The sequence below is a fragment of the Oryzias latipes genome, chromosome 8, assembly GCF_053564925.1.
Source record: "Oryzias latipes strain Hd-rR chromosome 8, Olatipes_Hd-rR_3.1".
Taxonomy (NCBI): domain Eukaryota; kingdom Metazoa; phylum Chordata; class Actinopteri; order Beloniformes; family Adrianichthyidae; genus Oryzias; species Oryzias latipes.
The window spans coordinates 1682298-1697163 of record NC_136244.1 but is presented as its reverse complement, the minus strand read 5'-3'; the positions used below and the strand labels follow the sequence as shown (position 1 = coordinate 1697163).

The following is a 14866-nucleotide window of genomic DNA, read 5'->3' as shown; positions in this document are numbered from 1 at the left end:
TCGGTTCAATGTAGGATTTGTTTAGCTTATTACAAAAAAGAATAACCTCTTATTTCAACTTGTAACAATGAAGAGAAACCTCTCAGCTGGCTTAGGCCTGGTGTATGCAATGAAACAATACATTCTAAATCCTTCTTGAATTCAGCACAAAGGTTTGACGCCTTAACCCTTGTTCTATCTTAAACGACCCCCCCCTTCCATCGACGTGTTCTTCCTACCATGATAAAGGTGGATAAAGGTGGAAGGATTTCATGTAATCCATGGACACCAGTGAAGATCACAAATCACTGAAGAAAAAAGGTTCAGAGCACTGTCTAGTGGGTCTAGATGACCCACTCCCAACGTTAAAGTGCCTAGGATAGAACAAGGATTACAGCTGGTGTTATGTAGGAGACATGCAGCGGTACAGTTCCCCACCGTTGGGTTCAAAGGCAGAATCGTGGCGTCCATGTGTCATGACTTCCAGCTCTGTCTAGAGCGATGAAGCCAGGTTAGGTTCTTTATTGGGGGGGGGGGTTTCCTTCACACATGGTTCATTTCCATACGTGGTTCATAAATCACCACATAAAGGATTTTACTAACGAAGCGGCGATGCAAAAGCAACACAGTCCAATTCTTTACCTATATGGACAGAATCTAGATTTTTATTTGGATTAAAAACTATAAATGACAATGAATTGAACAGAAACTTTTTTTTCCTTTATTGGCACTTTTTAATGTTGTCTCAAGGAAAAATAGCTTCAAATATAAAAACCTTTAGACTGTTTTTTTTTTGTTTTTGTGGTGAATTAAAACGTTTATGGTATTACGGTAATTTATTCAGGCGTTGTTTGCTGTTAGAGAGAAAGAACCCCAAAAAAACGTCTGTCACTTCGGTTCACCTTCAGCCGACTATTGACTGGATTTGGTAGAAGCAGCTTCTTGTTGTTTGCATCACATGTCCCTTAAAGACAGGAGAGGCACAAACTGACAGATTCTTTAACTTCCTGACTGATTTTCTCCCAACATGATCTTGTTTGTATGTCTGCTGTTCCAACAGGACTACATTGATTTTTCTACCTGCATCCTTTCCTTCCCTATTCTTTCGTCTCAGTGAGGCGTTTTGGGGAATGTTCAGGCATCCATGCAGGGACGTCTTCAGACGGAGGTCTACGTTTTCACACTCCCAAAAGTGGCAGATAATGAACGGAGGAAGCCATTTTTGTAAATCCAGTGTTCATAGCTGGAACTGGGGTGGTGTTTGAGACCAAAGTGAATTCTGCTTTCATCGTCTGTGGAGCTCAGACGGGGGGAAACGTAGAAAAACGATCTCAGAAACAGCAGACGTCCTTTCAGGACCACAGCGGATCTGCTGGAAACGATGGTGAAGAAAACCAGGACGAGGTTTTCGTCCAGTTCAACATGAAAACCGTCAAAACTCACATCAGTGGCCTTTTTCCCACACCAGAAGCTGAGACGCAGACGTCGACACATTCATGTCTTTAATATCAGCTCAGACATTTACAGTGAACTCATCTACACATTCAGTCTGTTTACCAAGTGACTTTCATGAAAAGTGACTTTTTACAACATTTACAATGAAATCACAAACTTGGTGATCAAATCAGAATCAAACGGCGACACCATGAAGAAAATCTGTCTTGATGGTTTTGTGGCGTCTGGGCCGCTGTGTCTGCACGCGCTCACTGAGGAGGACCTCCTTCCTGTCACAGACGACAGAAACTCCATGTTTGCACGGAGGCACCGCGCATTGGAGCAGAAAACCCAAACGGGTTGGCTTTTCTGCTCCACAGCACCACGTTTGGTTTTTGGCGTTTGAACAGAGTCGGGCTGAAAGGTCTGGACCAGCTCCAGAACGTTCCCCGCCTCGCTCGCTCACGTTTGTTGGTGTTTTGGCACTAGACCATGCGGTCGATCCCATTCTTTTTGCTTCTGAGCTTCCAAAGCCGTTTGCAGGAATAATCTCATTCAGAGGCGGGAACAGGGCGAAGGGAGACTCCATCTCTCATCACAGAAAACATTCAGATGTTTTGAAGCCAGACTGCAGACAGCATCAGTTTCCCTTTAGCGCATTTTTTGCTCCTTCAGCCTTCATTGAAGAGCTGGCCCCCCTCCCACTCCACTTTTTGGGAGCACATACCCAAAAACAAACCCCCAAACCTCCACCTGAATTCTGCTGCAGCTGAAGAAACACGTTAAAATGGTGAAAAGTGCAACTTTTATTGTGAAGGGGAGCAGCACTTCCTGCCATTCAGAACCGTTTCCAGCATTCCTGCCTGTAAATTCAATCTGACAACGGAGCATTTCAGTGGATGGAGGCCGAACGTGAGGACGTCACGATGTGAGGGTGCAGCAGACGCCACGGCGCTGGCGCTCAGTGACGGTGAGAGCAGAAGCAGACGGAAACACAAACCTACAGTGAACAGAACATCAGAACAGCCACACCATCTGTGCGTCGCATCAGTTCTTGATCTCCAGGATGGAGGGGTTGTGGTCCAGGATGGCCAGGATGATCTTGTCCATGTACTGCTTCAGGCGCAGGTTGATCTCCTCCTGCTCCTTCAGGGCGTCCACCAGCTGAGGAGATACAAATGACGGAGGTGATGCTGCGTTCACACCGCGCATTTAAGCGACCGCCGCCCATGTCAAGTCTGTAGCTGTGTCCGAAGTCCCGCCGTAACCCTAACTACTAAAAAACGATCTAGTGCCTGGATTTTAAAAGCAATCCGGACGCCACGCTCACTGCTAGTCCTGCACAATGAATCGCAAATGTATCATTATAGCGATATCCAGCTGTGACATAAAAGATGGAGTTCTTTTATGTCAGATGTTGGCCTGTAGATGAGGAGTATAACTTATGTTAACTCTTATATACATTAAACTGTTGCAGTGAAAAGGAAATTATGTTTTTGGCTGATTGGCTATTTGTTTATGTATCGCAAGTTACATCGTCATCAGAATATTGATCACTAATATCGCATATCGTGCAGCCCTATGTACTACTTTTTTTTTCTTCTGAACATAAAAACATTGATGGTTTATTAAAAAAATACATTTCAATACTTTATTTTGGCAAAAATTGTTCCGACCCAATGCATTGTGGTCTATATTCGCCAATCTAGTGAGCATCGATGCACTCTGGTTTTCTGCAGAGACTTCTGGGAAATTTCTAGGGCACTGGATCTTGTTATTGCAGATGCAGACAGCACTGGGAAATGGCGACCGCGCTGTAGTGTGAACCATGTAGCGAGTAGGGAAGGAATTCAGACACGACCTCTGTAAACGCCGTTTGAGGCTTCTGGGGCTAAAACCCGCGTTCACGTGTCGCTACTCAAGCTTAAAAGTCCGTTTTCGGGCTGCACGTACAAATCGGACGGCCATTGAAGGTGCTGAAAGTTAAAGCAGTTGAATGTTGACCAATCAGGGACCCAGATTTGCACCACTGTTTTCCTAGGAGCCGCTTCCAGCTGTAGGAACACGCGCGGCTGTCCCGTGTGAACGCCGAATGCTACGTTTGAGCCGTGAACGCAGCACGACAGAGCACCCCCCCCCCCCACGCTGAGCGACTGACCTCGTCTCTGGACGCGTTGTCGATCTCAGCGGCGAGGCACTGCGCCTTGGTGTTGCAGGAGAACAGGTTCCTGGCCTCGTACAAACTCAGACTGAGGATCTGAGCGTTCAGGTCGTCGTTTTGGTCGTGCAGCTTGAAGTTCTCCTGAGGAGCACAGAGGGACAGTTTCACCAGAAGACCCTTCACTGATGGGGTTTTCCCTGGTCGCCGTGGAAACCTGGAGCTCACACACCTGCTTCAGCCTCCGGACTTCGTGCTCCATCTCCATGGTCTTGGCGCTGAACTCAGACAGGCCTCTTCCTTTCCCAGGATGCTCCATTTCTGACTTGAATATCTGGAGGTAGTCCAGCTCGCGCCGCAGATCGTCCACCAGCTGCAAAGAGGAGACGCGGTGTGAGCGACAGCCGGCCGTGTGCGGGTCAGAGCGGCGGCGGGAGCTCACCTCCTGCGTGGACTCCTTCTCCTTCTGGAAGTCGCGGCGGTTTTGCCAAACCTTGTCCATGATCTTCCTGTACAGATCCAGCTCATCCTTCAGCCTCAGACTCGTGTCCTCCAGCTTGTCTGAAATCTTCTGCTTCTCCTGCAGACAAACGTCTCCCTCCGTCAGACTCAGCGGCGCCTCCAGGCTCCTCCCTCTCAAGCCAATCACAGCTCGCATCGATCAATAACCTCCAGAAAGCCTTTCTTCTCTCACATCTCCTTCTAAGGCATCTCCTGTAAGGATCTCAGTCTGAATCCCTTCATTGCTTCGTCGTCGTTTCACGAGGAGGCTGACAAATGACCGGGACTAAACCAGAAACCATTTAGTGAACCATTCAGAACCATTCATCCCTTGTAGGAACCACAACATGTTCTGGTTTCATGTCTCCGGTTGATCCAACAAGCTTCAGCTCAAACAAGAACAGGGGAGAAGACAGCAACCTCTGGGGAAATGTCCAGCTATTGCAGAATCTACTAAGCTTTGTCTCAGATTTGGGGCTCTAGGAGAAGGATTTTAGGAAACTGAAACACATTTTCTTACATTTTGCTGAAAAGAATCATGAGTTTGTGGCAAACTGCATTGGAGTTATGAACATTCAGCTCCATTGGATTCTGCATCCAGAAATGATCTGAAATGTCTACAAAACATAAACTATGACTGTTTAAAAACCATAAAGTATCTTAAAAAGCTGAAAAAAAGGTCGGACAGTTTGAAGCTTAAATCGTTTTTCCAGCTGAACGTTTAGAGGAGTTTAAAGCTTTTAAAGTTGTTTCCCATTCATTCCTGTGAGGCTGACATGTTTTGCCTAATATTTCAAAAACTATAAAATAATTGAAAATTACCGGCATGAATCTCTTTAATAGGTTTAACGTTTTGATACCAAAATGGCAAAGATTCTAAAGAAGCAAAAAATCCTGTAAAGATCATTTAATTAGTTAACACAAAAAGACATTTACTGGAAAAAATGTAAAAAATCAGATGTTATTGTTCTAATTCAGAAGAAATTCTTCATCTGGTTTCTGAACAGTTTCCGTCCTGGACTGAGGACCAAACGGACGGTCCTGTTTTCACAATTCTGCCCCTCCTCTAGCTCGCCAGAACGGGTGACCATGTTAGGAATGTGGGCGTGGTTAACAAAAAACCTCAGTTGACGAGGAAATCAAAAAGTTTACTTTTGCAGATTCTCCTAAAAATGACACCGACCTGTCCGTCATCCCCAGGCGACCAAAAAATACAACGGTTGCTATGGAGATAAAACCAGCAGAAAAGCTCTGAGGGTGAAGCAGCCGACAAACCGGTGAAGGGGGGGTGGAAAGGAGTCTCAGGGCTTTCATTTGACGTATTTTTATAATAAATTGTATAATTATTTTACTAATTTAACCCAGTTTCAGGTGATCCCTGTGGCTACTAACTAACATCTGTGTTCATGAAGGTGGTTCCTGCTGCCATCAGGAGTCCATGCAGAACCTGAAGAACCTGAAAGAGGCGCACTCACCTGATCCAGTTTCTCCGTCTGAGACTTGAGTCTGCAGACATTTAAAGTCATCTCTCCATTCTCATCCTCCAGCTGCTGCACCCTGCAGACAACCGCTGTGTTCAGGGAATCTGACGCCGTCTTTACAGACACAAAAAGAGCTTCTCTTCTCCGGCGCACCGCCTTTACCGGTTGAAGAGAAGATCGATCTCGCTGTTCCTGTCTCTCTCCATCTTGCTGAAGGCCTCGCGGTGCCGCTTCATCTCCTCCTTCAGACTCTCTGCAGTCTTCGTTTCCGAGTCCTTCACCTGCTCCTCCAGCTCGTGCACCCTGAGGAGACAGAGTCTGCGTGAGGAGGAGCAGCCCCGCGGGGGTGGACGGGGGACCGTCCCCGCAGCTCTGGAGAAGATCTGAATGGATGAATGGACCGGAACCGCAGCTACAGATCGACAGGAAACCTTTGACCTTCACCATGACCCACTAGGGTCACATCAGGTATTCAGGGGAACTTTTGTTTTTAGCCAGCAGGGGAGAGAGAGTGAATAGATGGATGAAGGGAAGTGGAGGCGGGCTTACTCTGCACCAGCAGCCCCTCCCACAACTCAGAGGTGAATTTCTGATGAACGCCCGCCGCTCTGCAGAAACTATGTCCTGGAAAACGACAGATGATGTTCGGATCCGAAGACGATCGGAGCGAGACGTTGAGTTGCAGAATCCCAGACTGACAAAGACTTTTTAGAAACGATTACATTTATGCCACTTTTAGTGTTTGTGTCATTACTACCATCACGTAAATACTTGTACTTTATGTTTAGTAATTTGTACGTTCAGTGAAATTATCCGTGATCTCTCACCTGCAGGTCAGAACACACCTGAACATAAAACCACGACGCCGTGGGATGAAATGGAACCTTTAACATCTGCAGAAGTCTGTAGGAGGAGCGCGCCTCACCTGTGAACCAGGTGAGTGTTCTCCTGCTTCAGTTTGGACTTGAGGTCACTGTTGGCCAAACTGTCACTCTCCAGCTCCGTCACCTTCCTCTCCAGGAACCCCACCTGAGACGGAAAACCGGCTTCTTCAGCCACGCCGCTCGACGCCATAGAGAAAAAAAAAACAGGAGCGGAACGTTTCCTGCATGTACCTTCTCTGTGATGTCAAGGTCGCAGGGGTCATAGCTGTCTGCAAACAGGTCCTCGGTGCTGCTGCCCTGACTGGACCCGAACACGCTGTGGTTGGCCTGGAACAGCTGCCTGCAGGGGGGAGGAGCCACCAGAACACAAAGCAAGTTCCTCACCACACCCGTCTCCATGACGCTCTGCAGCGGGGAGAACCGGAAACTCACCGTCCAAAGGCGGTGCTGGAGATCTTCCTGTTCGGGCTGAAACAGAGGAAAACTGTTCAGAAACAGGGTTTTCCCGCCAAAAACATTCTGAGGTCGGCAAACAGAGGTCACGGTCATCCCACCGCAGGGTGACGCTTCAGACGCCAAAACATCCCCGTTCTCAATGGCCGACACGGCAGAACTCTTACATCTGTGTCCTTTAACGGAATAAACTCCATAAAAACACAATCGCTAAACTCCTGACAGGAGTTTAACACGATAAACGTCAAAACTGACAGGGTTCCAACTCTACCGCTCCAGAATTTACACAACTCACAATCATTTGAGATATTGTGAAAAACTCAATGAATGTCATAAACAGTGTTTGTTTCACTGGACAGTGAGCTGATTGTTTGTGGTGACAGACAGACATGATGGTCTCACTGTCTTCAGGTTGTTGATTGGAGCCAAAAGCTTCCAGGAGAAAAAGCGTCTCAGTGTTTCATCAAGTCAGCATTGTGTGGGTCTAAACAGCTGATTTAGTCACCAAGTCCTTCCAAGCTCCTCCTCCTAACAGCCATGAACACGCCGCTGAACGGCGAGCAGCTCCACCCCACCACAGCGCCTTCAGGTTGGGGGGGGGGGGGGGGGACTCCACCCACACCAAGACACCGCCGTCTGCAGTACAGACCATGTGACCTGGACCATGCAGCAACGGTCTACCGTCCTGTTCACGGATGATGAGGGCCACCTCACACACAGATGATGGTCAGCGTAGCTGGAGAAGGCGAGGTGAGCGACACGCCAAGGTCAACATGGTCTCCAGGGTTCTTTGGTGGAGGAGGAGCAACAGTCTGGTTCTTGTAGACGGTCCAGTCACTGCAGGTTCTGACCTCAGACATCATAGAATTCCACCAGAACACCCCAACGTCTGTTTATGGATGATAACGCTTCACCAGAATGAACACAGCTGGTCTTTAGGAAGTGGGCGTGGCCACATGGTTTGACCAGCAATGACCCCTGACCTGAACCCCATAGAGCAGGTCTGGGAGCAGCTGAAGCAGAGACTGGATGATTGGACCCCCAAGTGACCTGCAGAACCGCATGTAGAACTTGTGGAAGAGTGGACCGCCTCAGAACGACATCATGAGGTTATTGAGGAGCGGGAGACGCCGAGGTCACTGTCATTGGATCGACACGGTCCATGTCTGGTATGTGGGGCAATCTTTATTCTAGTTCAATTTTTGGATGATAAATAAACTAATGACAATAATGTTCCTACTCATTCATTATTCGTAATATATAGGAGGACTTTTATGTATTTCATTAAAATTCAGAGCAAAAAGGAAACGCACTCATGGAAATAAAAATATCCTTAACGTACTGTGAGTCGTGTAGATTTGCTTCTTACAGCTTTGCCTTCATTCATTTCATCAAAATGTAATATTTCTTCAAAGAAGTACTTTTGTGTCAGTGAAATACTAGCTTTCGCTTATCGTGTCTTATCTAGGTTAACTGGAAACCAGTCAGACGTGTTTGTGGACTTATTTGCGTCACGGTTTCCCTTCATGAAGCTGTTGGTCTTCAGCTCTAAAATCTGTACTGCGGGTGTGAGCGCCACCTGCTGGCCTTGAGGTTTTTCAGCCGCGCCTCCAGGTCGTTGAGGAGGTTGACCTTCTTGCAGCACTGAGAGCAGTAGATGTCCAGCAGGTCGCTGTTGTACAGCTGCCCCATCTTCTGAGGGGTCTGACCCCCGCTGCAGAAAAACAAAGGGAACAAGACAAGAAACTTGAAAATTCCCAAACTCAAAAAGACGCAGGATGATGAGGAGAACCGGGGCTCAGAAGCAAAGGCTGACCTGGACGGCAGCGAGGAGCCCAGGTCTGAGAAGCCGTTGGTGTGGGAGTCCTCTTCAGGACAAGGACTGCTGGGAGTAAAGTCCACGTCCACGCCCTCGCCGTAGTCCTCAAACTGCTCCTCCCCGGAGATGACGGATGCAGATCCGTTCAGGAGGCTGAGCCAGAAACAAAGGAGTGATGGAGTGGCGGGAGAACCTTCTGGAGTTTCTCCTCCCTGAAGGAGCGGCGTCGAACTGACCTGTGCCGCTGGGGCGGGCCCCGTGCGTCAGCGCTGCTGTCCATGTCGCACTCCTCGCTCGACGCACTGCACTCTGGGTAAGGCCGAGTGCACATGATGATGGGGGGGGCTGGGTTTGCCTCTGCAGCCTGCGGAAAGATCGGGCAGAAAGTGCAAGTGTGAGGGGGCGGGGCTTATCCTCTCAGGTGTGTCGGAGGGGCAACACCCCCCCCCTGAGTCCGGATCCGCTGGTCTCCTGATGAAGGTCATCGACTGTATCTGAGACCTGGAGCAGGCGAGCGTGACCTCATCCACTGAAGACGGTTGACCTGCGGCTCCAACCCAATGAAGCCCATCCAACCGCCATTTTTCATGACACGGACGCCGCCATGTCGGAGCCAGATGTCGACAGTAAGCGGGGATTGGTCCAAGTCGGTCTGAGACACTGTTTCTATGGCAACCCGCTTGTCAGTCAGGAGTGAGCTTGTCAGAAGGCCACGCCCCTACCACTTGAAAAGAGGCTACACAAAATCTGTCAATCGTTTTGAACGTTCAACATCTGATTGGTCCGTTTAGAACTGGAATAACTTAAATTACAGAAAAAAATATTCTAAAAAAAAAACTTTAGGATTACCTAGCTCAGTGTTTTTCAACCGGTGTGCCGTGGGAGATGGTCAAGTGTGCCATGGGAAATTACCCTCATTAACTGATCTAAAAACATTTCCCATCTCCAGGAGATCAGCTCTGTTCATCCAAACATAAAACACTGAGTAGTTAGGAATATAAAAGATCGTAAAATACTTTTTCTTTGCGTTTATTTTATTTTATTAAAGACATTTTGATAAGAATGACGGTACCGCGATTCAGCTGCACCTTCGGCTGTATTTTGGAAAAGTCCCGTCCCTTTATCTGTCTCCACCAATCATTGTTGGGGGGCTTAATCACATGTCATCGGTCTGACCAATCAGAAGTGGTTAAAGTCTTCACTTCCTTGTCCCGATTTAGCTCGTAAAGTCACTCAGTTCTAACAAAAATACCAGCTAAAGCTCGTCTTTAGCGGTGTAGCTTTCCACAGAATCCGGTATCAGACCGTGGAACAAGTGAACAAAACAATGAAGCTCAGAGACGCTAGTCTTTTTGCGTTTGGCGGCTGTTTACATCTCCCATGATGCATTGGGTTGTGCGAGTGACAGCACACAAGGAGATCTGTTATTAAACGTCTTGAAACCAACAAACACACTTCAAACTGTTTTTAAATCTTCTAACTTAACTTTTATTGCATCTTTTAGAAAAAAAAAGCTGCAACTTCCAGCTTTTTCTGACACAATTATCTCAAAAATGCATGTGAGATTATGGAGGGAGGGGCTGTAGATCAATACAGACTATGAGTTTCTCCTTATTTTTAAATTTTTTGATGCTGGTGTGCCGCGGGATTTTTTTTAAGGTTAAAGTGTGCCGTGGCTCAGAAAAGGTTGAAAAACACTGACCTAGAGCATGTTTATAAAAAAGTATCAGATCCAGAACGGTTCTTCCGACCAACAGAATGACTGACTAGCAGCTGTTTGTTTCTCTATAGATGTCTATGGAATTTTGGCTTCTTGGAGCCACTTCCTGTTTGGAATGTCTGGGGGCGGAGTCACTCAGTCCAGTTCTCTTATACAGTCAATGGTCTGTGTCGTCAGCCTTCAGCAGATGGTTGAAGGGTTTTGGTGTTTATATCATGGTCTTTTTGCATTTTTTCTGATGACATTTATAAAGGAAATTAAGATTTCAACTGCATTTCTGAGTAGTTCTTCATTCAAATCACTGTGAATCAGGAGCGGGTGAAAAAAAGCCCGTGGAGAAAGCTTGTAGTTGTGATTCATCCACCAACAGACAAACGGATCCATGAACGTCTTTGTTGTCCTTGACTCGGCTGGAATCTGGATCTAACCTGTACGGACGGATAGCTACGACATTTCACGCCGTTTTTGTTGAACCGCTAATGTTGTGAGGGGCTGTAAGCTAGCAGGAGAGCGTGTAAACAGATGGGTGATGGGAAGGGGGGGGGCATCTGAGTCTGAAGACAACCTTCATGTCAGAAGCCAGAGTTTCCACCCTGAGACAGAAGGAAGGGGAATCAAACCTGGTACACGTGGCCGTTGTCCGTGACAGACGGATGGCGGGAAGCGAGGCGGGGGCCCACAGCCGCCTTCAGGAGGCCCTCACAGCCTGCAGCAAGAAAACGGCAGCCATGAGTCCAAACCCACAGGCAGAGATAATGGAGCCTCACGATGAGGACAAGGACGTATGGGACACCGGGTCCACTAAGAACCGAAGCCTAAGCAAACCTCTGACCACGCCCCCTTTCAAGACTCCTCACCTTTGATGGCAAAAACGGCGTGGCAGAAGTCTTTGAAGTTGATTTTCCCGTGAGCGTTGGGATACAGATGCCGGGTCAGCTTTTTCACCTGCAGGACACACCAAAAAAACAAATTCAGTTTTGCTAAACGGCGTACTTCCTCCACCATGTGACCTCTGCAGATACAAGCTGGAGGGGGCTGGAGGGGCATCAAGGCACGGAGGAACCTCTGGTCCAGAGCATCATTGGTGAGTTCCCCGTGATGCAGACACACGGTTCAACGGCGTGACGCTGATGCAGAGCAGGAAGACGGTGAGGTGGCACAGTTTTTGGTGCACAGATTATTTTTAGCCGTGTTCTGGGTGCTCAGCACTCAGGACGACAACACGACAAGATGATACAAGAAAATAATATTTACAGAGATAACCACTGGAATGATGAACCTGATCAGGTTTCTGCACAGATCTGGAGGAATTCTGCTCCTCTCTTCTTTACAAACGACGTCTAAATCATTCAGATTTGGTGGCTGTTGCTTAGCAACGCAGAGGTTTTCTATAGGATGGAGGTCCAGAGACTGGATGGACCGTTCCATGACTCTGATCTGCTTCTTCTTCAGGCTGTCCTTGGTCGTCTTGGCTGAAGGTTTTGGGTCATGACCCCCCCCCCCCCCCCCCCCCCCCCCCGTTTGACGGAGGTTCTCCCTCAGGGTTTGATATAACATGGCCCCGCCTATCCTCCCATCCACACGGTGCAGAAAAACCCCCCCAAACCATAATGTTTCCACCTCCGTGTTCATAAGTCATGCTATGTTGTTTTAGACCCATTTCTGTTCTCATGATCACAGAAACCCCACCAGGTCAGATCTGGTTTGGAGTCCCAGACCTAAAGGTGGACTGATGGTCGTGCTGCACCAGCGGTTGTCATGGTAACCTCCAGTTTCTTGCTGATGGTTTTCAAGTCCATTCCTGTCTGGTGCAGGTCTGCAATCTTCTCCCTTCAATCCACTGAAAGCTCTTTGGTCTGTCCATGTTGGACAGTTTGGAGTGTGACTGATGGACAGGTGTCTTTTCCACAGGTGATCAGTTCAAAGAAGAGACTAACTGGTTTATATTCACATCACCAAAAATGTGGGGAAACCCTCCAGATGTTTCCTCCTCACAGCCGTGTCTGAGCATCAAGCTGCTTCATTTGGAGTCATCGCTCTCTGAACCGGCTTGATCCCCTTGACGGGGTTCCCCCTGTTCCCCCCGCCTGTTGCAGATACACACTCACATACACACTCACATGCACATGTATGGGCCATTCAGACTCACTGAATAAACACAGTTTTTTTAAACCGGAGAGGCTGAACAAGCCCTACGCTTGCACGGGGGGGGGGGCATGCATGCTCCACAGCCAGGATTCGAACCATGGCTAACCACTACACCACCGTGCAGACCCTAACTCTCATGTCCCTCTGATGGGTGGGGGGTTTAAACCCACACAGAGACACAGCATGATGGGATGTGGGGTCCTACTGAGGCTCACCTGAAACGAGCAACACCTGAGTGAGAGCATCACGTGACTGATGGAAGGAGAGACGGGATTTCACGATCTGATAAACGTTCTAATGAGACAAAGCAGTGGAGGTTTTAATCACTCCCAGCATGCACCGCAGGTTTACCGCCCACAGGGAGGCCGTGATTTTCCGCAGACAGACGTCCCACCGCCACAGTTGTTTGTCACGTGCGGCACACCTGTTCTGATCACGTGGACCAGCCTCCAAAGCTCCACAGATCCGCCTCACCTGATGGCGGCTGGAAGCTTCGCGCTGACCTTCATCATCCTCCTGATGTCCACCTGCTGAAGCAGCGCGAGACCTCGTGCTAACTGACACCTGCGCGCGCCAGGTCCGCGTGACCGACCGCCGGGGGGGGGGGTCTGCAGCACCCCCCTGCCCCACACAGAGAAGCGGTCCATCCCAGTTACCCCCTCACCTCGTCTGGCTGACCGAACTGAAGACCCAGTTCCAGCAGGTGCTCCACCCGGATGAAGCCGTCCGCGTGCTCGTCGCAGACGTCGAAGACCTCCTTGAGTCTCCGCAGGAACTGCAGCAGCTGGTCCGGTTCGGAGCAGACGTGGTCCTCCATGTCCGGACCGCACCGACGCCCGCTGTCCTTGCTCGCGTTAGGCCGAACGGGTCCGCTTTGGCGACGCCATCATCATCATCATCCGGAGCTCCGCCGGACCGATCTGTGCTGCTCTGACATCAGCTCCGGAAAAACCCGATGATTACCGAACAGAACGCGAGTCTGATTTCAACCCAGAGGACGCGTCACGTGACTCCGTTCCAAACGTGGATTTGAACAAATCTTAGTGTCTTTAAATATAAATGTAATTTTTCTGACACATTTAAATATTAATGCTGGTCCTTAAAAATCCAACTTAGTTTAAATTCAAACATATATATTAACCTAAATGTTTATCAGAAATTCCTGCTACTGAACAGTTTTCCAGATTCTTGGATTTCTTCCAGATCATCAAGTTAATGAAATCTGTGTCCAAACCAACAAGTAAACTAGAATGAATGTCAAATCCATTCACATGTTAGTTTCCTAAAGTTCACCACTGTTGTTTTTCCACATCCAGAGAATCCAAAGGGAACATTCTTAGAACATTCTAGACACTGGATGGTCACATGACTTTATTCACAGTCTGTCCACACATTGGACTGGAATGATGGACGGATCCGTGTTCTCTGATGTCATCACGCGTGTGTCGTCTGCTGTGATTGGTCGGTTTTACATTATAATAACATGTACCTACAGTAACTCGATCCAAATTATATTTATCAAGAATTATCCATTTGTTGCACTTTAAACTATTTCCTAAAGGTTTAGGCGGATCCATCATACAGTTGGATCTTAGGAATACAAATCAATTACGTTGTTAAATAAGTAACCCCCCTAATTACAGATGAAAAACATGAATCTAGAGTAGACCTTTTGTCACTAGAAACAGACTTTCATGCTTTCTAAATGTGCAGATAGACTGTTGTGATGCAGACGGTCATCAGATTACAGCTGCAGGTTTTAACAAGGAATAGAGCCTCTTTAACTTTATTCACTTATTTGTCTTTTAAGTATTTTATATTTTATTAAACATTTTTTACCCTTTCATGTTTTAATCTATACAGTGACAAGTTTGTCTTTTCTGACTAGTTTTAACTCATGTTTATATCTTTTATGTCAATCATCTTGTGTTCTACACAGCAGCTGAACGTTTCTCTGCTAGTAAAGACGTTGAAGGAGTTCCACTCCAAGCTTTAACATGACATTGATAAAGGAAATTCAGATTTAGTTTTTACTCCAATTGTTGTGAATCAGGAGCAGACAACTAAAGAGCAGTTTGAAAGAGATTAGTTGTGACGTCAAAGCCACAATTGGCGAGTCAAAAGCTCTATGCTCCGCCCCTTTCTGGTTATCCACCTGCAGACCAACAGATCCATGGACGTCTGTTCTCCTGGTCTGAGCTGGAATCTGGATCAGAACTGGACAGTTGGATAGATTGGATCTTGCTATTTTTGGGGTTGTAAGCTAGTGGGAGAGACAGCACACAGATG

The 14866-nt window shown here is 47.7% G+C and overlaps 1 protein-coding gene across 1 annotated transcript; it reads right to left on the bottom strand.

Annotated features, from left to right (window-relative positions):
- Positions 1-1464: 1464 nt before the first annotated feature.
- Positions 1465-13537, bottom strand: LOC101171748 (rab11 family-interacting protein 4A). Its single transcript, XM_023957847.2, has 15 exons — positions 13242-13537; positions 11287-11374; positions 11050-11135; positions 8946-9073; positions 8707-8862; positions 8470-8604; positions 6870-6905; positions 6669-6777; positions 6479-6582; positions 5716-5856; positions 5548-5629; positions 4014-4151; positions 3804-3944; positions 3572-3715; positions 1465-2577 (listed from the first exon to the last, which is right to left on the bottom strand). Exons 1-15 carry the CDS (start codon positions 13392-13394, stop codon positions 2461-2463), a joined length of 1758 nt encoding a protein of 585 aa, XP_023813615.1. The 5' UTR covers positions 13395-13537; the 3' UTR covers positions 1465-2460.
- Between the last annotated feature and the right edge of the window lie 1329 nt (positions 13538-14866).

Coding starts and splice junctions, on each gene's coding strand:
- LOC101171748 (XM_023957847.2), bottom strand. CDS start 13,394: ATGGAGGACCACGTCTGCTCCGAACCGGACCAGCTGCTGCAGTTCCTG. Junction 11,375..13,241: donor AGTTCGGTCAGCCAGACGAG/GTGAGGGGGTAA, acceptor TGTGTCCTGCAG/GTGAAAAAGCTGACCCGGCA. Junction 8,605..8,706: donor GGCTCCTCGCTGCCGTCCAG/GTCAGCCTTTGC, acceptor GTTTTTCTGCAG/CGGGGGTCAGACCCCTCAGA.